This window comes from Oryzias melastigma, linkage group LG9 (genome assembly GCF_002922805.2).
Source record: "Oryzias melastigma strain HK-1 linkage group LG9, ASM292280v2, whole genome shotgun sequence".
Taxonomy (NCBI): Eukaryota; Metazoa; Chordata; class Actinopteri; order Beloniformes; family Adrianichthyidae; genus Oryzias; species Oryzias melastigma.
Genome location: NC_050520.1, coordinates 27,525,943 through 27,551,962, shown reverse-complemented (window position 1 = coordinate 27,551,962; position 26,020 = coordinate 27,525,943). Strand labels below are relative to the sequence as shown.

The following is a 26,020-nucleotide window of genomic DNA, read 5'->3' as shown; positions in this document are numbered from 1 at the left end:
GTTGAAATCAAAACACTTCTCATAAGACGAAGTAAATAATACAAATCAATTAAATGACTTTATTTTGAGATGAACTAACATAAATCATATATGTTTATTAAATGACATTTTTTCCATTTACAGTAACTATACATTGGTTGGTTGGACTAACTCAATTTCTTTACATTGAATAAACGTGTACAATTTGAGTTCACTTTACACATATTTATTGGATGGAAAACCTGCCCTTAATTAAATTGAGTCCATCCAATGAAACATTTTTATGAGTGCAGTAACTAAGAATAGGTTGGTTGGACCAACTCAAATTCTTTACATTGAATAAACTTGTACAATTTGAGTTCAGACTACACATATTTTTTGGATGGAAAACCTGCCCTTAATTAAATTGAGTCAATCCAATGGATCATTTCTTTGAGTGTAGATCTAAATCTGCTGGAAATATGTTGATCATGTTAATGGTTGAACATTTACAGTATATTAAAGATTTTGTGTTTAAGTGCCACCAGCTTTTTTGTGACAGAAAATATATTTAAAAAAATAATAAAAAAGAAAATATAGTAGAAATCCCTGCTCCTCTCCATTCTGATGCATCCACTCGCAGACAAATAGATCCTTGTGTGTCTTTGTTTTCCTCGTCTCAGCTGGAATCTGGATCAAAACTGTACAGCTGGATAGATCCGATATTGCTCACCATTTTTGTTGCACCCATAATCTTAGATTGGGGGTGTGAGAGGCTGTAAACTAGCAGGAGAGAGGGTAATCTAATGAATGATGGGATATCAGGGCGGGCTTACTCCGCTCCAACAGTCCCGCCCACAACTCAGAGGCAAATTTCTAATAAACCCCTGCCGCTCTGCAGAGACTATGTCCTAGAAAACAACTTTTTTTTTTTTTAGCTAAAAAATCCCTATGAACTCTTTTACAATAGATCAAAGGATGATCAGAGTGGAAGTAATCCTTGAGTTTAAATCAGTTTTTCATAGTATTATAAGATTTTTGGCAGTTAGACTTTGTGGAAAAACTCCAAGAACCTCAAGAGTATTGGTTGTTCAAAAATGGGAGTCAATTAGTCTTATAAATAGATTTATATAAATAGATAAAAAGTCTGACTTAAAGATGCTAAAGAATGCTGTCTAGAAACTGAAACCAGACCGTCAAGTTAAAAATATGCAAAAATCAAATATAGTGGAATCAACCATTGTTTGGAACTGATTTTAAATCAGGATTTTAAGTTCTACAATTAGAAACAGTTTCACCAAAACATTTTCAAAAACAGACCAAAAGGCATGACAAACACGTTTATTAGTATAGAATGATAAATGTGCCATAGAGCTGAATATTCAGAGGTCACTTGTCGCTCTATAAATCCTTCCCCACTTTTGGCTCAATTTAAGATCAAAATAGTTAATGAGGGTCATAAAAATGTACTTTGGTTCAGCTGTGTTTGATAATATGTATCAACAGGATTTAGAAAAAAGTAGTTTCTCTCTCGTTCAGCGGATTTTTATAGCAAACTATAAAAAAATATCCCCCATGTTTTTTTTCCAAGCAACAAAAAAAATATTCTGAAAAATTGCAAGAATTATTTACATAAATGATCAATTGTAAACAACACTCTTGTGGGTGTTTGTCACAAAACCCAAAGCTAAAATAACAACAAAAAAAGAAGAAAAAGGAAAAAACATCTATGAAGGAAAAGGGGAAATTATGATGACAAACACTAAACTCCCTGGATGAACATCAATAGGAGACAACAAAAAGAGAAAAAAAGGGCATCTCATCCCAACAGATTCAATTAAACACAATAAACAAAAAAAGAGCCACTTTGTTTCTTAACAAAATTGTGTCTGAAGAAGAGCTGATCTCCCTCCTCAATGACTGAAGGAAGAGTCAAAAACAGACAATCAGCTCTGGTTCGGTCAGCAGGAACTGACACAGTAAACCACATCTGTAAACACAAAAGATCCACAAAAACAGCGAGGTCACACTCTGCCATTTAAACAGACATCACAGTACAGAATGAATGACGAGCTAAATTAAACCAATACAGTTACAGCTGTAAGAAAAGTATATTTTTTTATTTATTTCTGTCAAGACAATGAACAACTTTTTATCAGAGTGACTTGTTTGTGTAACAAGTTATCTATCAGTTACCTGGAAACTGACCTTTCCTGAGCAGCTTTTCTTCAAACAAGAAGTTGTGGCTAAATTGACTTACAGATAAAATGTTTAGGTTTATTAACACCTTCATTTTAAAGGATTATCATGTCCAGTAGTTTGATTATTTAAGCATAAAAAAAAAAATGCTGGACATAAAAATGGACAATTTTCCACTAGAGTTGGAGAATGCTGCAGAGACACACCTGCATGATTCATGGAGCGAAGACTGTTTATATGAGTGTCTGCATGAGTGGGAAGTGAAGAGTGGAACTGCAAAGGCTGTTTTAACTAGAAATAAGTGGAATTTCAGCAAACAACATGGCGGCTAAGACTATATGACCATGCTTTATCTGTAAAAAATAAAAGTACAATAGTCTGTTTTTAGGGCTGGGAATATTAATGCATTGATCAAAAAGAATGAATGTGTTTATATATATTAACGCACACTAATAACACCTCGCGAAGAAACAGTCCTCTGCTTTGCCTCGATGATTCAGGCTTCCATTGTTTGTGTTAAAACACTTGTATGGTATTATCCCACTGATAACAAAATAAACAAATATTAAATCAGTTTTTAGCATTTTATTCTTGTTATTCTTTTGGTTAAGATTGCTTTTTCACAAAAAGCTGACTATTTGATTCATGGTCATGCACGTTGTCACGATAATGTGTGATCGGTTAAATAAAGCATCAATTTAGAGAGAAAATTCACCTCTCTGCTTGTTTTTGTCCAGGAGATGAAGAAATTATTTTTTTAGCAGTCTGCGCAGTAATTTAGAGTATTTAGGCTATGTGACCGGAGCTTTTTTTTTTCTTCTTTTTTTTAGGTCTGCAGATTTGTTTCTTATGGCTTTATGTCAGCATCTCTGTTTTCTTAATACTGCTTTTTATTCTGGAATTCTGCTTCTATTACTGTTGATGTGTTTTGTTCTCACAAATTGCTCTTCTGAGTTGAGACTAAATAACTTTAAACATTTCAGACAATAACAGTAAAGGAAACATTTTCTCTTTGGGTTGATTTTGTTCAAAAGCTGCATATTGTCATATAAAATCTACTTAGTAAAATGCTGTGATTAATCGTGAATAATCACAATCCAAAAGAGTGATCTGGAAAATCGGATACATTTTTTTAATCGATTGACAACACTAATTAAAACAGATGTTTTAAATGTACATTTTTGTGTGTGATTTCATACTGTGAATATTTGTATATAATAAGTGGTCTGAAAATACTGTAACTAACAAAAAAAAAGAAGATCATCCCAACAAATGTTATCCAAGTGTGTGATTATTTAGTTAAAATGTTTTAATTGATCGTTTGCCCTTATATTTTTACTGAATGATTGTGAAAAAAATAAATCAGATGTGACCCTAACTTTGTTGTTGTTGTTGCTTCTGCTGAGAATTAAAGTTTTTATTCTCCAGATCATGCAAGTTAAGATGTTTATCCTAAAAAAATAAATAAATAAAATAAATTGTGTTAAGAGGTTATGAAGACAATTTTTTGAGTTTTTTTTATTTTTCTATAAAGCTTCATTTTCACAAAAATTGGGACCTCTGTGTTTATTAGAGTAAATATAATTAGTCTTTTGAGGTGAAATAATTGCATTTGTTTTGTTGTTTCACAAACATTTATTGCTGAAAGGATTTTGATTACTTATTTGTTGTAATTCCCTAAAACATTAATATGTTTTTTTTAATTTGTTTTTCCAACATCGAATAAAAACAGTCTGGATTTTATTAACCTTTAAAAAGCTAAATATAAAATTTTAATTAAGAACACAATAGTAAAATATAAACTTTTAATTCTTTCATTTCTGTTCTCAATTTAAAAGAAAACAGTTTGCAGGGTTAAATACACAAAAAGCTTAAAAACAAAGACCGTAAATCTAGGTTTTAAATCAAGTGAGCAGGTTGGGAACAACAGAAAAAGCAGACGAGAAGTCTGTCAGCCTGAATCCGAGCACGCCGGCGGCCCTGAGAGTGTTTTTGTCATGTTTCTGACAGGTCTGGCGAAGCCCATGGGGTTGGTGGAGGGGCCCGGAGGCCTCGGCCAGGGGGGGGCTCCCGCCGCTCTGGGAGAGGACAGTCACGATTCCGAGGGGAAGTATGAGGAGTACGGCTACAACGCTCAGCTCAGCGATCGCATCTCTCTTGACAGGAGCATCCCCGACTACAGACCCAAAAAGTGAGTCGCCTGCTTCTGCTTTTCTCGTTTTCACAGGAAGTCTAGACTTTGTTGTTTCTCCACGTCTGTAATGTTTCAGTCAGAGGAAGCATTAGTCACTGCTGCAACAGCTGAGGGGTTTAATGTGCTTTTAGGGGCATTTTACCTCAGTTTGAACATTTTCATGAGGGATTTAAATACTTCTAATGAGTATTTATTTAGATTAAAGTGAATCTTAAATCATAATTGGGAAAATTTCATCAAATAGACTATCATTGAGAAGATATGGATCTTTATCACAATGTTTATTATGTGTTCTTATTTTCTACTTATTTTATGATCACAAAGTGATGGTCTTAAGTTGGTCTTTGATTATGTTATTTTTAGCCAAAAATCAAAAAATCTTTGTCGATTTTGACATTTTTTTCAGTCATTTTTTTCCATCTGCATTTATCGATGATTTAAAGAAAGAAATACTCAGAAATAAAATTTCAAGCCTTATTTTCTTTATATGCATCATCTAGCATGAGAAAAATGCCACAAGAACACATATAGAATTTTAAAGTAGTAAAAAAATGAAAAAATTCAATAAACACAGAAACAAATGAATGTAAAAGTTAACTTTTGCAGGTAAAAGTATCAGAATAAAAACTGTGTGTTAGCAGGCGCTGATAGTCTAGAATAACTGAAACAAAGAGTGAAAAATACTTCATTAAAATGCTTTGAAGTAGCGTTATGGGATGGACTACAGGTTGTACTCTGAGGGAAATGCATCAAATTGTCTGCACAGAGGAAAGAAACAAACCGAAGAGATGCAGAAACATGAACAGCTGAGCAGAGAGCTGTTCGGATTAGAGCAAAGGCAAAAGCAAACTCCAGCGATCAGAACTGGAAGAATTTGCAAGAGTGTCAGAATGCTTTGGATCCACTAAGGTATAAAACTGAAGCAGAACGTTAAGGATCAAATCCAGGATATTATAAGAAGGTCAACACCGATAGCCTGTTACAAAAAATATCCAACAACCGTTTCCCAAAGAACAGTCATCCTGCATCTTTTACAAATAAATCTAACCTGGAAGATATCGTAAAGTGATACAGATCTTCTATAAAGATCTGTTTATTACAAAATAGGAAAAAAATCTAACATTTTAGTGTTAAAATGGTGAAAATTTCAGAGACTGAAAATAATTTGGTGCCACTTGTAGGTTTTACTGTGAAGTGACTTAAACAATTCTCACAAGCTTTGAAAAATGGGACTAAAGAATGAAGCATAGTCTATATGCATATGAATAGATTCATTGTATATTGTCATATTTGGTTGAATATGTAACAAAAAATTAACATATATTTTCTGTATCATACATTTATATTTATGATGCGACGAACCAAAAATCAGAAATAAAAAAACAAGTACTAAACCAGTGGTACACATTGAATTATGCTTGAATTTGTTTTAAGTGTTTTTATTTTTATCATTATAATCATTGTTTTTATGGTCTCTAATTGCTGACGATGTTGTTTTTCACCTTTCGGCATATCCCGCCACCACAGCAAATTCTGCTAACAATTGCACTGTTAAAGTCAAGATTGTATGGAACTCCTCCTTGTTCAAAATTAAATTTGCACTTTACGTTTTGATTAATTTAATAGAGGTTAAAAAAAAAAAAACTTTATCTTTTCCCCCTTCCCCCACATTTAGCCCTCCAAACAGAGAGTTGTGGAATTCCCTCCCTATTTCCAAACTACCAATAAATTATATAGAGCAAGACTATCTAGTGCCCTGGATTTTAAAGGCAATTCAGGCACGATACTCACTATTTTTCTTTCGTTTTTTTAAACACCGGATATGACATCACCAATTTCACAAAGTGAAAATGAAATAAAAACGAGCATTTCACGACGTTTATTTATGACTCCACTGTGTTCTGATGGTGAAAATGTGGATGGTTTATTCAAATATTACATTTAAACACATTTTTTTTGTTCAAAATTGTACGACCGCAATGCATCGTGGTCTATATTCGCTAATCTAGTGAGCATCGATGTAGGCTGGTTTTTCGCAAAGATTTCTGGGAAATTTCTAGTGCACTTGATTTTGGAATTAGTAGATTCAAACAGGACTAGAAAATGGCGAGTGCACTATATAGTGATTAGGGGGGGAATTCAGACACAACCTAAGGTTTTGGACGTCATTTTCACTTGATGACATCATAGTTGCCGGTTAGCTAGCGTTAGCATGGAGCGCTCGAATATACATTATTACATTAGTTGTATAACTTTAAAAAGGTCATGCCACAACAAAAAGTCCTTACTTACATTTATATGTAAACTTCAGTGCTTCAGAACACACGTGAAGAAAAGCGCTATTAAAATATTTATTTTGGACAACACAAGTCCCTTCAAATGGAGAGGAAAGGAGAAGGGAAGAATTTGGACTGGGCCTAAATGTTGATTTGAAATTAACAGAACAAAATAAAGAAAATGCGCAAAAATGATTACAAAACAAACCAAATTACATCCAGTTAGGTATAATACTAATAGATTTGGAGCATTGTTTTTGTCCTGCACATTTTACAACTCGCGATGAGCCTGAGATCTGATTCAAATGGAGCCGCCGTCGTTCCCGTCCTCTCAAAAACTCCCACCTGAACATTTTTCATTCATCTAAGGCCAAAGCCATCAGGAAACACAATTTCAATCAAGAGGGTACATGCTCCACAACAAGGCTTAGGCAGGTGATGCGTGTCAAAATAACCCAAGGTTTCCCATTTTTATTGCCTACATATGCAGTATTTTCCCACCTACGCTCACACACCACACGGCGCCATGACGGAGAGGTAATCAGTTTGTTTCTTCACCTGCCAGTGGTCATAATCTTCAACCTGATCAGGGGAGTTGTTGTATTTGCAAAGCTGAGCACTAAACAGTGAGGATAAAAAAATCCAACACATCAAAGCTTTATAATCAAGATAAGAAAAAGATTTAGTCAAACCTCACAGAAGGACTCCTCTGGGTCACAATGAATAAACATAAATAAAATACTAGAAAGCTGAAGCAGGAAAATCAATCTGTTGTAGTGAGTGATACATACAAGACTCCTTCATAAACCTTGAGCCACGCTTGAAATGTGCAAATCCACTAAACTGAAGGCTTCTAAGCACAAAGTTTTAACGCTGGCTGTATTTAAATATGTAAATGTGTTATTATGCAACGCTGTTTATTATGATTATTAAATGGTTATGATTATTAAATGTCTTGTTCTTTAGACAATGACTGCTATGTTCTAGATTTTTATTTATTTAAAAACTATTTTTCAAATTAAAATCTTCCATACAAATTCATCTGAATAAATTAAGCCATCCGATTCATCCCAATTAAACATTTTACTGTTACCCAGCACTCGTTTGGGTCTAATTGCTGCACATAATCACATTATAAGGTTTGTTGTTATGATCTTTCCCCAAGAGGTCGTGCATCACGCAGGATTGTCAGGACTTTTGCACCAATGCATGCTGGTCAATCGGGGATTTTCTTCAAAAAAAAAAAAAAAAAATCACCAACCAGTGGAGCATATGTGAGGCTGATTTATTAGATCTTTTTGTTTGGACTCTTCACAGTTTTACTGAGACATTAATGAACAGCCCCTTCGTTTATTTTTATTTCAAATTTCCTTTATTAACCGTTTCAACAACCATTCTGAACAAAGTCTTGGTGGTTTCATGCCAGATAATCATAGTGCACAGTAGGATTTTCTTGAGATTTAGTAGAAACAAATCGACCTCAAGGCTGAAGACAAACAACAAAATAAATGAATAAAGTGACTCATTATTCATTCTCTGCTCCTATTGTTTAATGAAGATTGTTCTCCGGCTCAAACGGTTGACTAAAGTTTCTTTTACAAACAAAGAATCCTTTTGTCTTTAGCCCATCTCAACATGACAAAGGGATTTTATTTGTCTGTAATGACAGTTCAAAAGTCTGATTTTACTAAGAAATAGTAAGTAAATACCATATTTTTTGGACCATAAGTCACTTCAGCCAAAAAAAAAAGAAAGAAAAGGCATAATAAAGAAAAAAAAACAATCATACTTAAGTCGCACTAGAGTACAAGTTGCACTTTTGGGAGAAATTTTCCTCAATTTAGAAATGTTTCTTTCTAATGAAATATTAACACCCAAGTCCTACAAAAAAAATTTTAAAAGTCCTGAAAGGACGTCCTTCATTAGCAGTAGTGCCTGACTGTAAACATAGTTTGTTCTAGACTCCTGCAGATTCTGCAGTCGCTCATTTTTCACTTGTTTATTTTCCATCTGACGTAAAAATCTCCGCTCTGTTGCCACACTGAACACAAGAATTTTTACAGTCAGGGAACATTTACCCCATGAAAGCAGTCAGGATTGAGGACATTTTTTTTTTTTTATGAGGGCTTTTAGGATTTCACCGTTCTTTGGTTTTCTTCAATAAGCACAAATAAAAAAAAAAAAAAAAGAAAAAGTCTCATTTCGTTGGAAGACCATCACTGTGCTCTCCTGGCTCTCAAAGTTGTCACAGATGTGCCCTAACACCTCCAGATCACAGCTGTTCAGCGTGCCGTCAACACCTGGGCAGCAGGATGCCCCGGATGCAGAGTCAAGGTCGTGGATTACACTCCTGGGCCTGAATAATAGCTAATTAATAAAGCCCACGTCTTCAGCAGCTGGCACATGTGGGGTTATCAAGAGAGCTGCAGAGAATTTTACAGTGTCAATAAACATAACCCCCATGCCCCAGGCTGTCATAAACGCCTTCAGCACATTTCTCTCCGGGGAAAAACACAAGAGATTGAAAATAATTGGTTTGCATGACCTGTGGTCCCGTCTATTGGTTGCAGTCATCATCCTCTCTGGTCTGCTGCTCATAAAGCTGATACAATAATAACAAAAATGACAAAATCTCATTAAGTTTCTGATCGTTTTTGGTCTTACTAATACAAGCGGAAAATATGAGCTTGCTTTATTTATGTAAAAGCTTTTTTTGTTATGTAGAAGTATACACTTGGAATTTGTTGGTAATAAAAAATTTGGAAAATTTACATTTTTAATCATTTAAATTAAGACAAAAAGGTAAAAAAAAAACTCAATGTCTTACACCCGAAAGAATCAAACATATAAAATATTTATCTGTCATATAGTCATGAATATTCCAAAAGTTTTTGAAAAGTGGCAATACATATATTAGTAGTTCAAAAGTTACTAGATTTGTTTAAAAAAAAATGCAATTAATAGCAGAAAAAAAAAATACAATTTATAAAATAATACAATTGGGATAAAAGTGAGAAACATTTTTGAGAAAGTATGACCCATGACCAAACAAATACATTTTAATACAAAAAACATTCAAACAAATATTAGAATGCTTTTTTAAACATCTTTTACAACACTTTAAAGAAGTGCAGGTTTTTATTACATAAGAGAATTAACCATAAAATATGAAGAGAATTGCTCAGGCAAACCCCCTTCATGAAAAAAAACTATTGTCTGTAAAACACAGATTTGATAAATATTAATATTATAAATGGAGAGAATTGGAAATCTCTGAAATAACGGAGCAGATGCAGTAAATCTGATCTAGCTGTAATCCTGATGTAGAGTTTCTGCTAAATAAATATCTTATGGAGAGAAGATGGAAATGTACTAGCTCAAACTAAATTACAGTAGGAGAACTATGGATAAATTAAACTATAATAAAGAATCAAAAGACAGTTTTTGGAGACAAAATGTCGGATCTTCATAATTATTCCAAGCGATTTGTGTTTGTTGCCAACATCGTTAAATTTTCATTGAAAAATAATAAAGGGAACAAAAAGCCAATTCTTTGACGGGATGAAGGAGGCGCTTAAATGAAAGAATACGGCTGATATGCTTTATATACATGACTCCCTTTTCTCACATGTGGAAGTAAATGACAATGGCCTTTTTTCAGAGCGTTATACACATCACTCTGATCCATCAGGGCGCTGAACTAGAATCTTTAGCTGTAAAGTTCAGCAGAACTTTGGCTTGGTTTGCAGACGGCATTTTGACTGAGGCTCCGTGCATGAGCCGTTGCTCAGATGCATGACTTTATTCAATCTTATCTGAGCCGCGACGAAACACCACAACGCAGAGTTTAGAATAGAATAGAAGATACTTTATTAATCTCTACAGAGAGAAATTCCATGTCTGGTAGCTCATCCATGCAAACCAGCCGTCAAACTTAGAAGACAGTAAAAAAAAAGATAATTACATAAGAACAACGTGGTACAAATAAACAAAGATAAAAACAGATTATTGGAGATGATAAAAGCACGAGTGTGATAAATAAAAAGACTAAAATTAGTTATGATAAAAGAATAAATAAAATGCAAATAAAAAGTACAAAATAAATCAAATATACAGAATAATTCAAATGTTCAGTCATCATTTGTTGTTCTAAAACATTTTGGCAGTCGGGATAAAGACCCCCTGACCCTCTCCGTCCTGCAGCGCTGCGAGATGAACCTCTGACTGCTTCTCTGAGATGCCGGGGTTATGTGCAGAGGGTTTCTTTGGTTCTTCAGAATGGCCTCCAATATTCTGCTGATTTTTCCCTCCACAAAAGTCCCCACTGATGCACACTTGTCCACAAGTTTTTGTGGGCGGTTGGCGTCCCTCGCTGTGGAGCTGTCGCCCCAACAGACCACATTATAAAAAACTGTCTGATAAAACATTTGAAGAATCTTCAGTCTTCTTAAAAAAAGTCTCTTTTGACCATTTTTAAAGAGGCATTTCAAGCGCCACAACAGCAATATCATCAGAGTACTTCTGTATAAATGACATAATGAGGATATATGATACTGGCAGCAACATGGACCAGAGTTTTGGTTCGGTACTCATCTCAAGTAAAACCTAAGTAGTACATGTCTTAAAACAACAAAAACCGTGAGGGTGATTAATCATTTAACACAAGCTGATTTAGTTGGAAAACAAAGCAAGATGCTGAAGAACACTCATAAATAAATAATTAAATATTATCAAGGCAACATTTTAAATCGATACAATTATCGCTAAACAAAATATCCCCCTCCTAGTATTTTTGAATACTTCTTACCTTGATGCTGTCGTCACACCACCCTCGACCACGCGTGTTAAAGCGACCAGTTCCAGTGAAAGGTCCATGTAAATGTGCGTATAAGCATGTTTCGGCCTTCTGCGTCACTACGTACATTTCTACAACCGTTCTCAGGCTCTTCATAAGAAATGCACCGAACGCATGGGAAGTTAAACCAGGTCGAACTTTGACCAATAGGGTCTTGGATTTAGTAGTGACTAGGGGTCTACCGATACCGTTATTAGCATCAGCGTCGATATCGCCTATTTTGACACCTACCGTATCGGCTGAAATTGAACTGGTTGCTTTTAGCTCGCCACTGTCTTCTGCATTGTCTCAAGTTAATAAGAATATCAACTACAGGCTTCCCATATGCTGTAAAAATAGTTGAGCATATGACAGCATGTTGCCCATTTTATTTATTTATTTATTTATTTTTTCAAAATGAATATTGCAATTGAATATCGGCTTAAATATCGGCTATCGGCCACCCAGACTGTAAAAAAATATCGGTAATGTATTGGTCTTGAAAAAAACATATCCCTAGTATAGTGATTCATGGGTGGGGTCACTTTCAAATTTATAGAACTGTTTGAAAATTGATCACGAAGGAGAAGTTAATCATTGTGGTTTGAGTCTTTAAAAATTATATGACACCAAGTGTTTCAAATATCAAAACAGAGCTGTGAAAAGAAAAAAGCCTGGAGTAAGATTTATGAGATTTGCACTGCTTTGACATTTGGCACCAAGCCTCTTCCAACTGTAGGTACCTGCGCCAGAAACGAGAAATTTCTACAAAACATATACAATATTTCTCAGACTGCATTTTTTCATCTGCTCTCAATTCACGACAATTTGAATAAAAAAAAACTCAGAAATGCAATTTATATCTTAAATATCCTGATATATGTTCTCCATCATAAGAAAAATGCCACAAGAAAATGTTAAAAAACACTAAAAATACAATTTTCATGGGATTGGGTCTTTAAATGATCGTATACAGCTGATGGAGTGGTGACTCCATAAGTCACTGGACTGACGAGAGAAAAAAAAATTTAAATGTAACTAATTAAAAAAATAAAACAATTCCCTCTTAATCCTTTTTTTTCTCCAACTTCTTCAGGAACTGTCCTATTCAATTACTTCTAATCTCACCTCGATCTCCATTGTCACCTCACTGAAGATTTCATTTCTGTTGCTTCGACATAGCAGTTAAATCTATAACTATGTTGAAGCACAACGCATGCTCCACTCCCTGAAGACCCTTGGTCTGTATCTGTGTGCCTGTGGGAGGGTGATAACCAGAGAGGGAAGCTAAAGAATCACGCTTACCTCATCTCCTGAGTGCCTGATAGCGCAGAATGGGATCATAAGGTCTCTGTGGAGCAGGAGCTCCAACTGCAAATTGTTGCTCTTTCCAGTACGAGAGTTTATCTCTTGGGATGCGGGGAGGGGGAGGGTGGGGGTTGGGATGAAGCGATGAGGCGACCGGTTATCTTTCAGGGAGAAGTGCTTGCAGATTGGAAAGTTGCTTTGGTGTTGCAGCGCTGCACAGGTTACAGGAGGTTAATGTGAAATTTCACAGTAAATAAGAGCGACCATGAAAGAAAAAAAAATCAGACGGAGCGGCCAGGCCTGCAAGCTGCTGGAGGAGGAGAAAGGGGGAGGTGTGATGGGAATGCATCTTAATCTGGCGCTCTGTTTCTGTCAAGGCTTGTTCCGGATCAAATTATGAGAGCTGGCCAGTGAGCTCAGTTCCATTATTAACAGATGACTCGATCGCTCATCCTGTTATGGTTTTACAAGGCTCCGCAGTGACTGAAGACAGGTACAAATTTAAGGATGACTGATGCCCCAAATTGGATCCTGTAACCGGGGCAATGGAATTGCAATATCGCTTTTTATGATCTCGACGCTGAATCCACTCAGATCTCATCTCAGCCAGAGGCAAGGAGTGACCACAGTGGCAGTTTCAAGATATCAGTCTATTAATATTCATCACGCAGAGCCTCTCTGCTAGCAGTTCAGCTAAACACAGGTGAACCGTACGTTACATTTTTAGCACCTTTGTTAAGTTGAGCTCGGGAACCTGCTGCCCGATCTCTTGTTGTATTTATAGACTTTGCCAGTCTGATTGAAAAAGGCAATAGAGAAGGCTGTGAGCCTGATCCTGAGGTTGATAAGGGAAAATGTAAAATGCATCGACAGAGATTGCTTTTTCAGTGTAAAGAGGTTATCAATCAAATACATGCATTACCTTAGAAAAGCAGCTCTAGGTCTGATCTGAGAGCATAGATGTGTGCAGAACACTGACTCAAAGGTTTCTATTCTGCTCTATTTCAGCTCTGTTGTTGTGTTCATGCAGACTATGTAATTATCAGTGATTGATACCACAGCATGGCATCAACAATCAACTTTGGTCTAGATTACTAACTCAGTACCATGCCATATTCCAGTATATAGCAAAGCCTTGAATGTAGATTGAAGGATTTATGTATTAGGTCACCAAGAACATCTGTCGCTTGAGTCGATTGGCAACCCTCCTCAGTGTTCTCCAGTTGTGAATGATCCCTCAACATTAAAAAAAATAATCTGTTTGTTTGACTTTTTAACTTGTGACAGCTATTGGTCTCTTGAAACTTTTGACATGCACACCACTGACACTACTTACAACCTGCCTACACGGTGTTTTCTTTTATTTGCACTTTTCTACTGTACTTTAAACAGCCTTTCAAGCTTTGTCACACCTAGAACAAGATTTTGACAAAATGGGGTCTCGTCCGGGATGTGAGACTATTAGAAAACCTAAAAAAATACCACCCCCAATGGTGATATTTGACAGTGTTTCGAATGACACCATTTCTAAGGAAGTTATTGTGCAGTTTCTGGATTAATTCCTCTTTAAGACAATTCGACTGGGTTTGCTTCTCTATGATTTATGGCAGTTTGAAGAGCATAGGACACACGTGTCAAAGTCAAGGCCCGGTGGCCGGATCCGGCCCCCCAGATTATTTTATATTATTGTTATTAACGGCCAGATGTTATTTTGTGCTGGTAATATATTGGAGCAACACTAGGATTATGGATACTGAGTGATCAGTTATAATGATCTACAGTATGTCATGGGTGTCAAACAAATAGCCCACAGGCTGGATATGACCCGCCAAATGGTTTAATCGGCCCAGTTATGAAGAGAAAAAAATACAAGGATTGGGGGGGGGCAAGTTTCTAGCCCATTCCTGTGGCAAGTTATGGTTATATAAAGAAATGTCCGCAATGCACAATTGCGCCACTAGGGGAAGCAAAGGAAAATGAAATGAAATGAGCAGCGTTTCTTTGCAGGCGTGTGCCACGTCTGGGTAAAATGCAGTTAGGTTCCCCACTACCTGTTGAGTTGCCATAAAAATGATCAGGTGTGACACCACAATTACCAAAATGTTGTCAAAAAGAAGAACGATTTGCGTGGAGTGGTGAGCTTTTAAAAAAAAATGGACAAAACAAAAACAAAGCTAGTTGACCAAAGGTTATTTTGCTACTATATAACTGGTCCAGACAGTTATATAGTATCAGACAGGTTGAATGTGGCCCCTGGACCAAAATGAGTTTGACACCCCTGGCACAGGACACACCTTTGGTAATGTCTTAGTTACATGTACTTCTGTGGGGGTTGACCTGTACAGGTGCTTAGTTTTTGGGTTGCCCTCGCCCTGGAGAGTTGTAGACAGGAGTTGTAGTGTAGGTGTCTTGCAGTTCTCTTGCGAATCATGCGTCAAACTTAAGGGAGGTCTTAAAAATGAAATGTACCATTGTCATGTATGGTAAGTAGGGTGATGCTGTTGTACGCCCCCTAATAGCACACTCCAGTCATCGGTAACATGGGCGTACTGGCTCCTCACTGAGCATGACCAAATGCTGCACGCATAGGGTGTGCAGGTGATGTGTTAGAGCCCATACAAACTACCCTCTGACTTTCTACCCTTTCTAACAGTCAGGGGGTAACCATGGGGCACACAAGGAGTGTGTACTTATCGTGTGAAAAGCACCAATGGAACACTTTTTTAGGATATGCAGAGGTCAAAAGATAAAGAATCTCTACTGGCTTACCAAGCAGTCTATGACCTTAATATATCACGGGAGCCACCGCTTTCAGGGTTGCCCATGTTTTGCCCACAGACGGCCCTATCTACCCATAGCGGCAGTTGTGACTGGGGCATGTCTTGATTTCAGGAGCTTTGCTCAGCTCTAGTTCCAAACAATATTGGACAGAGTTTTACACTTCTTTTGGGGCATAAAAGTATTGGTACGATGAACTCAAAGATGCTCTGACTGCTGATTTATTCAGCTGCAAGCCTTACATCCCTCAACCTGAACACAGAGAACCCTGATTCCTCCGATGCTCATGTCTCTCTGCTTTGGCCCCTCTCCATCAATAAGATAGCATTCGTCACCTTTGACCTTTTTTTGTAGAGCTCCAGGACGCCACTGCTGGTAACTGTACTCCTAATGATCAAACACATGTAACCCTTGTGGAACGACCACACACCAGCTTGGTAGTCCTGTGGCTATTAACCTTTTTTTCACCTGCTTGAGCACGGATAGTTATTGCCTGGAACAGACTACAGCAAGGCCGTGTAAGCAACTGCCCACACTGAATGCTTTCCTCTTCAAACTCCACAAGCCCTGTGAGCTTTTGAAACCAAAGTACGCATGTCACACGAAGATGAAACAGTTGTTTGATCATACAACTGAACAAAAAAATCTTTATGTGGTTCTATAATCTGTGACCATTAGACTGTAGTGTTAGGGGGTCAGATGAAAAGCTGTCAAACTTTTCACCAACATCCCACTGAATAAGTTAGACCAAATAATGTTTTGTGTCACATCATAGCATTGACAGATTGACAGAATTCAGGTCTGCAGAACGTTTCAGTGTGGTGCGTTCACTGACCTCCGGACATCAGGAGCAAAACAAGACGAAGTTGTTTTCTCGTTATGACGAGTTATTATCTAATTTTCTCAAGAAAACGAAGATAATTTTCGAAGGGCAGGCCATTTTCGGCTTCCGTAGGTTTTGGACTCGAGACTAAGCGCTACTCCGTTTTATACATATCTGTCAGTAGAAAATATAAGTACAGCTAAAAAATAAAAAAAATCACATTTTAGCCACACCTGAATATAAGTTACAACCCCCCGAGCCAAACTATGCAAAAAATGCAACTTACACTCTGAATATACAGTAATTAGTCGCAGATTTATCAAGTTGTCTTACCCCAAAAAATTAAAGTTATGTTCATCGTCGCTACACTTTAACTATGAGAGACTGATAGTAAAGAAGAATCCTTGAAAACCCCATTGTAAAGCTTTAAAATAATTTAGTTTTGTAATGGTGTAGAATAAGAATTTTTGCTCAGTGACAAAATATCACATCAATACTTTATATTGAAAACCTTATTTGCAGTTATGGTTGTCAAATGTTCTTTTAGGTCTTCAGTAGGTTTGAACACACTATTTTGACCCACACAAATAAGTATATATACATAAAATCTTTTTGCAAGTTAAAATTTTCAACTCAAGTATCCTTAAACGCAATAAACTAAATTTTGTGGTAAATGGTACGACTAAGCACAAGAAATAACAGAAATATATATATATATATACACATATAAAAAGTCCATGTCAAGTTAAATAATGAAGGGATTTAAGATTTTGCTATTTCATTTCAGTTTTCATTTTAGTTCAGTTTTCTTTTTAGCTCTGTATAACTCCTCTGCATTCCTGTCATCTTCAACTTCAGTGTTCAGTTTTTTTCAGAAGAATCACTTTTGCCATCGCATTTATAAAAGGTCTGACATGTTTTGAACCAAAGATGAATCCAAATAAAGTTTCACATTACAAAATTCAATAATTGACCTTAAAAGAGAGCTAAAACAAAGCAGGACAAACAAAAGCCATCTGTTCTCTCACCATTCCTCACTGCCACTTCCTCCTTTGCCAGTCCTCATTGTAAAAGGCGAGAGACTCTTTATGTGAGCCTGCTGCATTCTCACCCACACCAAGCAGGGAATGCACCAGGAAGGTTCTGCAGGCACAAAAAGGCGGATATAACTTTAGCACCGTGCTGGGATCCATCTGTTCCGTGACCGTCCCCCAGCAGTCCGTCTCTGTTCTGGCTGGTGATGTCCTTGTTTTTTCTGGGGTTTCTGGAGCATCGGTGCAATTTAGACAGCTCTCAGCGGCAGCGGAAAAGGAGGGAAGGTGTTGTTTTAGCAGCTCTATTCATTAAAGTGACATCCTCGTGCATCCCATATTATGTTGTAAATAATCAACAATTATTCAAATCTTCCCCTCGTTATCCTCCTGACTCAGTCGATTGAATACAACACAAGAAAATGTGGGAAACAGGCGGATAGGTTAAACTCTTTGCAGCTGGAGCACCTTCGCCTAATTAGACTTTCGTGGAAATATTTACAACACGGTTGTGTTCAGAGGCGCCATCGGAACTAACTGGGAGCTGGATTGTGAGCAGAGAGTGGCAGCTTTCCTGATTCAATGTGAGCAAGGAGCCGGTGAATAAATGAATCTGCGCGAGCAATGTCGCTGAATTAATTGGATCAGTTTAAGTGGCAACGTGATGGATTTTCGGTTTTCAGTCACAGGTGTTTTAAAGAGGTTACCATGGAGTTCATGCGTGCGAGCAAAATGAGGAGGCGGGAAGAATGGAGATGGAGAAGAAGGAAGGAATTAGAAGAAAGAAGAGTTGAAAACATTTTAAGCAAAACAGAGTGCAGTAAAACGTCTAAATAAAAGGGTTGAAGTGGACTGAAAGGTGGTTTAAAACAAGGATGAAAACCGTTTTTCACAGAAAACAAATAGTAATTCTCTAAATGACATCTCTCAGCGGCAACCCTGACAGGTATTCTACATCTGAAGTCACCTTATAGTACAAATCAGGCTTTGAGGGCGGAACCTTCAAACAGAGCTCTGCCTTCAGAGGAAATCTTAGAAGTGTGCTTTCTTTATACTTGGCTGCACAGAGTTAAAAAAAAGGGATTCCTGAAACATTCCCTTATTTCTAAAAAGAAACACGACAGTTTGCATCAAGGGAATACCTTGTCAATGATCATTGAGCTCATCCGGAGGAAGCGTATGCTGAACTCTACAAGGAAATGATACAACTTTCTCCTCAGCAAGCCTACGCCTAAGATCCTTCTACAAGCCCACTAATTAATCACTCGCTTGTGAAATGCTGTTCAATGTTGGTGTGCCACTGATTTTACTTGTCACAACCATTGACTGGATAAGAGAACTGGACTGAGCAGCTGTTCCCCTGGTATTCCAAATAAGAAGTCCCAAGAAGCCAAAATCTCATAGACTTCTACAGCTACTAATCAGTCATGTTTGACAGAATAATGATTCTTACTCTACTATCTTTTTTTAAAGTGTACTTGCTAATCTTTTTTTTTTTTTTTTGTATTTTTTCTGCAGCACAAGTCATTAAAGACGAATCAGATTCCTCAATAAAAGTATGTCACCTTGCATCAAAGCATTTGAAGGATTTTCCTGACTCCACATTTAGTAAAAGGGGTGCTGTCTCCTAACATGCTAACGCCTGACTGGAGGGCGTGGTTGCCATGGAAATGTGGACTCTAATTGACTTGGACCAATCCCTGCCTATACTAACGATTTCTGGTTCCAACATGGCGTGTTCCAAATTGCCAAAAAATGGCGACCGGCTTGACTTCAGAACCAAAGGAAAGTTGTTTTCTATGGGTGATGTCACGCTAACTTGGTGCAGTTCTCATATACAGTTAATTATCATGACACACCGTGCCCGCTCTGGTTGGAGACCATCTGCAGCAGCATTTGCTACAAAATTGCTGAAAAGACCTCCAAGCTATTGGCCTAAAAAGTAGCTGGGTAAGCACCAGCAACTCCGTGACCCCAAACAGGACTGAGCAGGTTTACAAAATGGATGGATTAAGGAACTTCCTACCCAGTTTCTGTGTTTATTCTTCCAGTCAGGTGTGGTGACCTGGTTACCAACCCAGCACTAAAACACTTGCTGCCTGCAGCAAACAAAAATGAGGATGGAGCTCAGGAAATTACCTCGGGAAGGGAATTTACCAGAAAATCTAAACATTCACAGTGGCAGAGCACAACAATGAAGAAGGATTTGATACTTCAAAAATAAAAATCATATTTTAACTACCATCACTTCTGTACTATAAGGCAGACTTAGAAGCCTTGTTTTTTTAATACATTGCGCCTTTTAATCTGGAGCACCTTATACATGGATTAATTCTGTTTGTGTTTGCTGATGTTGAAGCGATTTTGAGAAGCTCACCGTGCTCAGTACGCTATTACACCTAACGTGTAACGATGCAGGACTGTTTTTTTTTTTACATTTATTTATTAATTAATGTATTTTTTGTGTTACTAACAAGTTTGGGAGTTAGCATAGTCACAAAATCAGCTTGTATACATGGCTGGGATTTCCAGATACTGTGAACATGCTAACGTGGCTAACGCTTCTAACTTGGCTAACATGTAGCATGTTACAAACAAGTTCTGGACTTTCTCTGAATGCAGTTAATAAAGTCTGACTGACGGACTTATTTACAACTCTTTTGTTACTTAGTATGCCTTTTAGTTCAGTGCTTTGTGTATGTGACATAAGTTCAAAAATAGACCATTCATTCATGTTGTGCCTTACAATACAGTGCGCCCTTTAATGACAAAAATTTAGCAATTCATTTTCTGCAAAATAAAAAGTGCAGCAGTATAAAAATACGAATGTTAAAATAATTAAAACCAGAATAAGCAAAAAAAAAAAAAAAAACCTTACATAACTTAAAAAAATCAAAAATAAATGTTGAAAACATCAAGCAGTGCACATTTAAATTTTTATGCTTTTTGGTAATGTTTAGAGTATTTATTCCAGTTGCAGGTAAAAGCTGTTCTAGTACATTTTTGTCCTTGCTTTGTTTGACCTGCTGCATCTTCCTGATGGCAACTGAACAAATGAAGTTGTGTTTGCTGAATAAAATAAAATTAGGCATACAAACTTGATGCATTTGGTGAGATAAGTTGTGACACTTTTTATAAATCTCTCAACATTTTTGTTTGAGTTTAGCAAAATAATTGAAAAGGTGTTTTGCTGGCAGTAATAAGCTTTATTGCTCACAACTTCCAATAAAAATAGTAAAAAAATAAAATACTTTAATAGAATATATTAAATTGTTTTGACATAAAAGGCTAAAGAGACTTAACCCCAACCCCCCCAAAAATCCTAAATTTTCTTTGTAAAAAAAAAAAAAAAAAAAAAAAAAATCAGATTTTTTTTAAATATTGGTAACAATGAACTTTAAAATGTTTGTAACAGCATTCTACTAAATAATAAAGAATCAAATGTTAAGACCTTCAATATATTTACATTTTTTTGCATATATTAAATATAACAGATTACTGGAGGATTGATTTCAAGTTAAATGTGATCTGATGGTTTATTTTCTATCTTTTGTTTACAACAGAAACAGAATAAACAGAGAAAATTGAGAAATTTGCTAGAAATATGAAATAAATAACATTTCCTTCAAGTTTTCCTTCAAAAAAATGCCAAAAATATGCATAAATCTTCCTACTTTTTTCAGTTTGTGTCCTGCTTTAAACCCCTTGTTTGCTTTTGTCCGTTCACTTGCAGTTCAGTGATGATGTGATGAACTTTGACTTCTCTCCTTCAGGTGTAAGCTGCTGACGTACCCAGAGGACCTCCCTCAGATCTCTGTGGTCTTCATCTTTGTGAACGAGGCGCTGTCGGTGATCCTGCGCTCCGTCCACAGCGTGGTCAACCACACTCCAGCACACCTGCTGAAGGAGATCATCCTGGTGGACGACAACAGTGACAGCGGTGAGACACGTACCAGCATTAAAAACAGAGAGTTTGGAAATCATGAGGCTTTTTGCCATTGACATTTTCTTTATTTGTCTTCCCTAGTGAAATGTAAAGCATCAGTCAAATGAGTGTTTTCCTATGTGCGTATGTGTGTGTTTTCCGAGCTTTCCATGGGTTTAGCTTAGAGAGAAACAGCTGAGTGGGACAGAGAAGCCCTGAGGGTGGACTCTTCAGCAGCTTTTCTAACAGCTTAAAGCTGGAGAAGACTTTTTTTTTGCCTCCTTTCACTTCTCGCTTCTGTCTCCATGGCAATACAAGGAAATCCTTCTGTAGCTCCATCCATAGCGACTTTCGGTGTTTGGTTCCACATCCCTAAATGTTCCCTGTTTGGAGACAGAGGGACAGATTAGAGACCACACTTAGCTTTTGTTAACAGTCATAAACTGGCCTGTCACAGGCTGGCAGAGGAAGAAGGCTCATGAAATGCTTAGGGAAGGCTTAGTCACTGGCTCAACCAGCCTGTTCTTCCACCTAGAATTGGCATTCAGTCTATTCTATTAAAGGGGAAGATGCAAAACCTCCAAAAACAGTCAAAACTATTATTATTATAAGACTGACTCAAGTTGGAAGCTTCTGGTTTTTTCAAATGCTGTCTTTACAAGGATTCATCTATTATATTCTGGTTTATTTTTATTATTATCACCTATAAAAATGCAAGTCTTCAGTGAAATGTTGTTCTTCTAAAAGAAAAACAGTGCAAACAGTTTCAACCCATCAGGCTTTCATCCAACATTTGTCAAGTAGATCTTGTGTGGTTGCTTCAATCTTGGCAGTGACTAAATGCAGAAGGGTGGGAGGCTTCAAAACCAGTGTGCAGACAAGACAGTGACTGTACAGCTGCCTCATATAGCATACTTTGAGGCATCATTTAAAATGTTTTTTAATTTTCTGTCTTGTATATCTTTCAAAGCAGCTGTATCTACCTCATTCTACTTGGGGGTTCCCCATAGAATCAGGTGTAAAGGACCACAGATGGTGTTACATTTATGTGAGGATTTTGCTGCAACGAAGATTCCCCATTAATTAGTAACGAATTCTTATATTTTGAAACATTTTCTTTAAAGAAATCTCCCAACAGGGTAAGAGAAATGGTCTCTCCAAGACTTCCTATATTAAGTATAGTGTGGTATTTTTTGGGCATCTGGGATCTGCCCTTTTGAGGAGGGATACTGTGAGGATTTGTTTTTTTTATTTTCAGTTATGTTATGAGTTTTGGTCATGTTCTGTTTTGAATTGTCCCTCAGTCTTACCACTTTCAGTCTTGTCAAGGTTTACCTCTTTTTTCATTTCAGTAAATTACCCTCAGTCTATTTAAGTGTCTGGTTTTCAATTCTTCCTTTTCAGGTGATCTGTTCTGTCACTATTTTGGTTCTCCATGGTTTTTGTCATGTTTTAGTGAATTGAATATTTAAAGTTTCTGTCACCAAACCTGGTCTCCTGCATTTGGGTTCTCCACCACCAGTTCCTGACAGTTCTTTTACATGGGATTATGCCATGTTTGGGTCTGTGTGGTTTTCTAGGTCATACTTTATGTGGAGCAGCAGGAATTCATTAGAAATTCACCTCTGATTTGTAGGTGGGACTGTAGTAAGCCCTCCCTGCCTCCCGTCATCCACTTGTTTCACACACTCTAGCTTACAGACCTTCACACCCCCAACCTAATGTTACGGGTGCAATGAAAATAACAGGCTATCCAGTCATACAGTTTTGAGCCAGATACCAGTTTGGACGAGGAAAATAAAGACGCTAATGGATCTATTTGTCTTTAAGTGGATGTATAGGAATGGAGCAGAGCAATGAGCTTGTGGGATACCGTAGTTCAAGCTTTTTCCTTTCGTCTGCTCCTGATTCACAATGATTTGAATAAAGAAATACTCAATGAAAAGTTTAGTTTTCTTTATGTACTGTATGTCCATCATTAGAAAAATACCACAAGAACATTATAACAGCAGAATTTTCATTGGAGTGGGTCTTTGATTAAATTTGAATTGAATAAATTGTGTGAAACAGTAAGTAATTCCCTCCACTACCTCATTGAACCACAAAAACACCAAGTAAGAACCCACACAATGGATTCATGTATGACTTTCATATCTAATTTTGTCCAAACAACAGGAGTTTGTTGGTATCACTAAATTATCTCCCGTTTGTTGAGAAATCTTACAGTTCTCTCGCTGAAACGAAAAGCCTTTGCTCAAATTAACACATGGGATTTTGGTTTTTAATTAAGAAGACCATGTAACTGTGTTAGCTCATTTAAAAATGGTCCGTCCTCTAATTGAAATGTAAGACTTGAATGTCCCTGTTCTTGGAGACTCTTCCTAAAATGAAAGTCAAAGCAGGGATGGCGCGAGGCGTGAACGTTGGTGTCTGGTTCGCTGACATCACAGTCTAAATGACTGTAAGGTGTTTTCACTGTTCATTTGTGGTGCACAGCTTTTAATGAGAAGTTTCCTTCGGGCCATTATCACATCTGACAGCTGCTCTTACTTAACATTTAACAAAGCTGAAGATGATCTGTACAGAAATGTGCGCTCGTTCTTCTAAGTGTTCTGCTGTGACAGGAGACAATTATGTGGTTTCGGCTCTTTGACCTTTAATGGACACGTGCCCTGATTGCTGAATCACATGTGGAAAGCGTGTTTGCTTGGTGACTCGTCCCCCTGACTGTGACACTTCAGTAGCGGGTCGGATTGCTTATTAGCAACAGCAGTCACTGTGAAGTTTGCCAGCATTTTACCCTCAATAAGCTCTTTGTTTGTGGGCCAGGATTACCAGGTTATTGTTCAAAAATGCAAAAAACTCTCTTAGAATTCATACTAATCCCACAATTTAATTAACAATGTGAGTATTCATTTAAATAAGTTAAGCTGAAATTGGATAAAACGCTTCATGACTTTTTCACTTCCCCAGCAGAGGAAATTTCTTTGGCCCGTTTTAAAAAACAATTTTTAAAGCTGTATTTTTGCTTTCACGCGTACTTTTTAAGAACTCGCATAAAGAAACAAGATCAGGAAACATTTATCTGATCTTACACTGACTTTGCCCTTCTTGTACATCAAGTTTTTCAGAGTTTTTCTCTATTCGATCTTCTTCTGATAAAGTTCCTGACCAAGGACACACATGTGCTAGACTCAATAGTTCTGACTCACTGAGATCCTTAGCAAAAAGTACAAAATTGCTTGCGTTTAAAAAAAAAAATTAAGTTGCAAGCCATAATAGCTTAAGCTGTGGTTTAACTAAAACTAAATTTTTTTCTGGAGAGTTTGGAAGGAGAGTTTCAAACAAACAAATATTTTGAAAGACTAGAACAATGCAGTGGAAGAAGTACTGCAAGTACTTCAAAAGAAATTGAACTGAGAAGTGTTGCAGTTCCTCAAAGGGCCACTAGAGGCTGGTTAAGACCTCAAGCTTTGGCACCCAAGTAAATCTATGCACAGTCTGGTTACAAAGATTGATTTGATGTTAATTACACTTTTTTATGTTCTGAATAAATGTGTGTGTGGAGGAGTGCATTTTTAAAATGTATTTTTGTTTTATCTGGGCTCAAATGTGTGCACGTTTTTTGATAGGCCCGCCCAATTAAAATATAAATAAACATCTTTACAATGTTGTTGGGTTCAGGGAGCTAAGTTCTAACCAACATGGCAAGACTGGCTATAGACATTGCGGGGGTGGGGGTCGGGTAGCAATGCTTTTTCTTTCCCCAAACACGATGGCTCGGAATAAAAACTGTAATAATTAAAGACATAAAATTACAAAAACACAAAAACCAACAAAGAAATTTAAAAAACGAAATAAAGTCAAGAAAAGCATTCAGATGAACAGATGGACAAATAGACAAACAAAAACAAAAGATAAATCGAGCCTGAACAGGACACAGACTAGTGTCCTTGGACCCGTCCCAAGCCTAACCCTAACCGTCTACCCGTACCCAAACGCTAACACTAGCCCGGTACCAGTTCTGCAGTACCAAGCAGTCCTTGGGCTGGTACCGGTGGGGCCCCGTGGTTTAATGTGAACAGCCAGCATATCAAAAAACTTTGAGTTGGGGACACCCAAAACATCAAAAAGTGACACAGAGGGGGCTGGAACCACATGTCCAAATATGACAAATTGGGAATAAGAATGTGTAGTCTGTACAGGAGACAATAGTGTGTTTGAGATGACTTGAGCCTCGCCTGGATCGTAGGCCAAACCAGGCGGCTGCAGGCAGGGGCGGGGAAAGGCGCCTGAGAAGAAGGCGAAGAGCTGGACTGAACGAGAACAGAAAAGTCGAGGGTTTTCCTTAACATTCCGTTTGATTTCAATGAGCCTCTCCTCCTTAGTATCAACTTTACTATTATGTTTTTTATAATAAATTTCAACTTCTGTCCATGGACCGCAGATCAAAAATAGCCACTGGGTTAATGTAATATTCATTGTCCCAGAGAAATAAATGAAATAGAAATGAAAGTTAACTTTTGAAGGCAACAATAAGGGATTAAACCATCAATTATTTGAGATCTTGTTCATTTTCAGGTCAGTCATTCACTATTTCCAGAAAGAGTTACAAAATGCACAGATTTCCTTTATTTAGCGCCAGTCATTTCTGATCAGCATCACGTCGAAGTACAAGAAAGGACACCGTTTCC

General features: G+C 37.1%; 1 protein-coding gene across 1 annotated transcript in view; it reads left to right on the top strand.

Annotated features, from left to right (window-relative positions):
- The window catches only part of galnt9 (polypeptide N-acetylgalactosaminyltransferase 9), a 107,145-nt gene that overhangs the window by 18,031 nt on the left and 63,094 nt on the right, over positions 1-26,020 (top strand). Inside the window, exons 2-3 of the mRNA XM_024275857.1 lie at positions 4,168-4,348; positions 21,175-21,341. Of these exons, the coding sequence (XP_024131625.1) occupies positions 4,168-4,348; positions 21,175-21,341 (348 nt within the window). The remainder of the gene's footprint in view (positions 1-4,167; positions 4,349-21,174; positions 21,342-26,020) is intronic.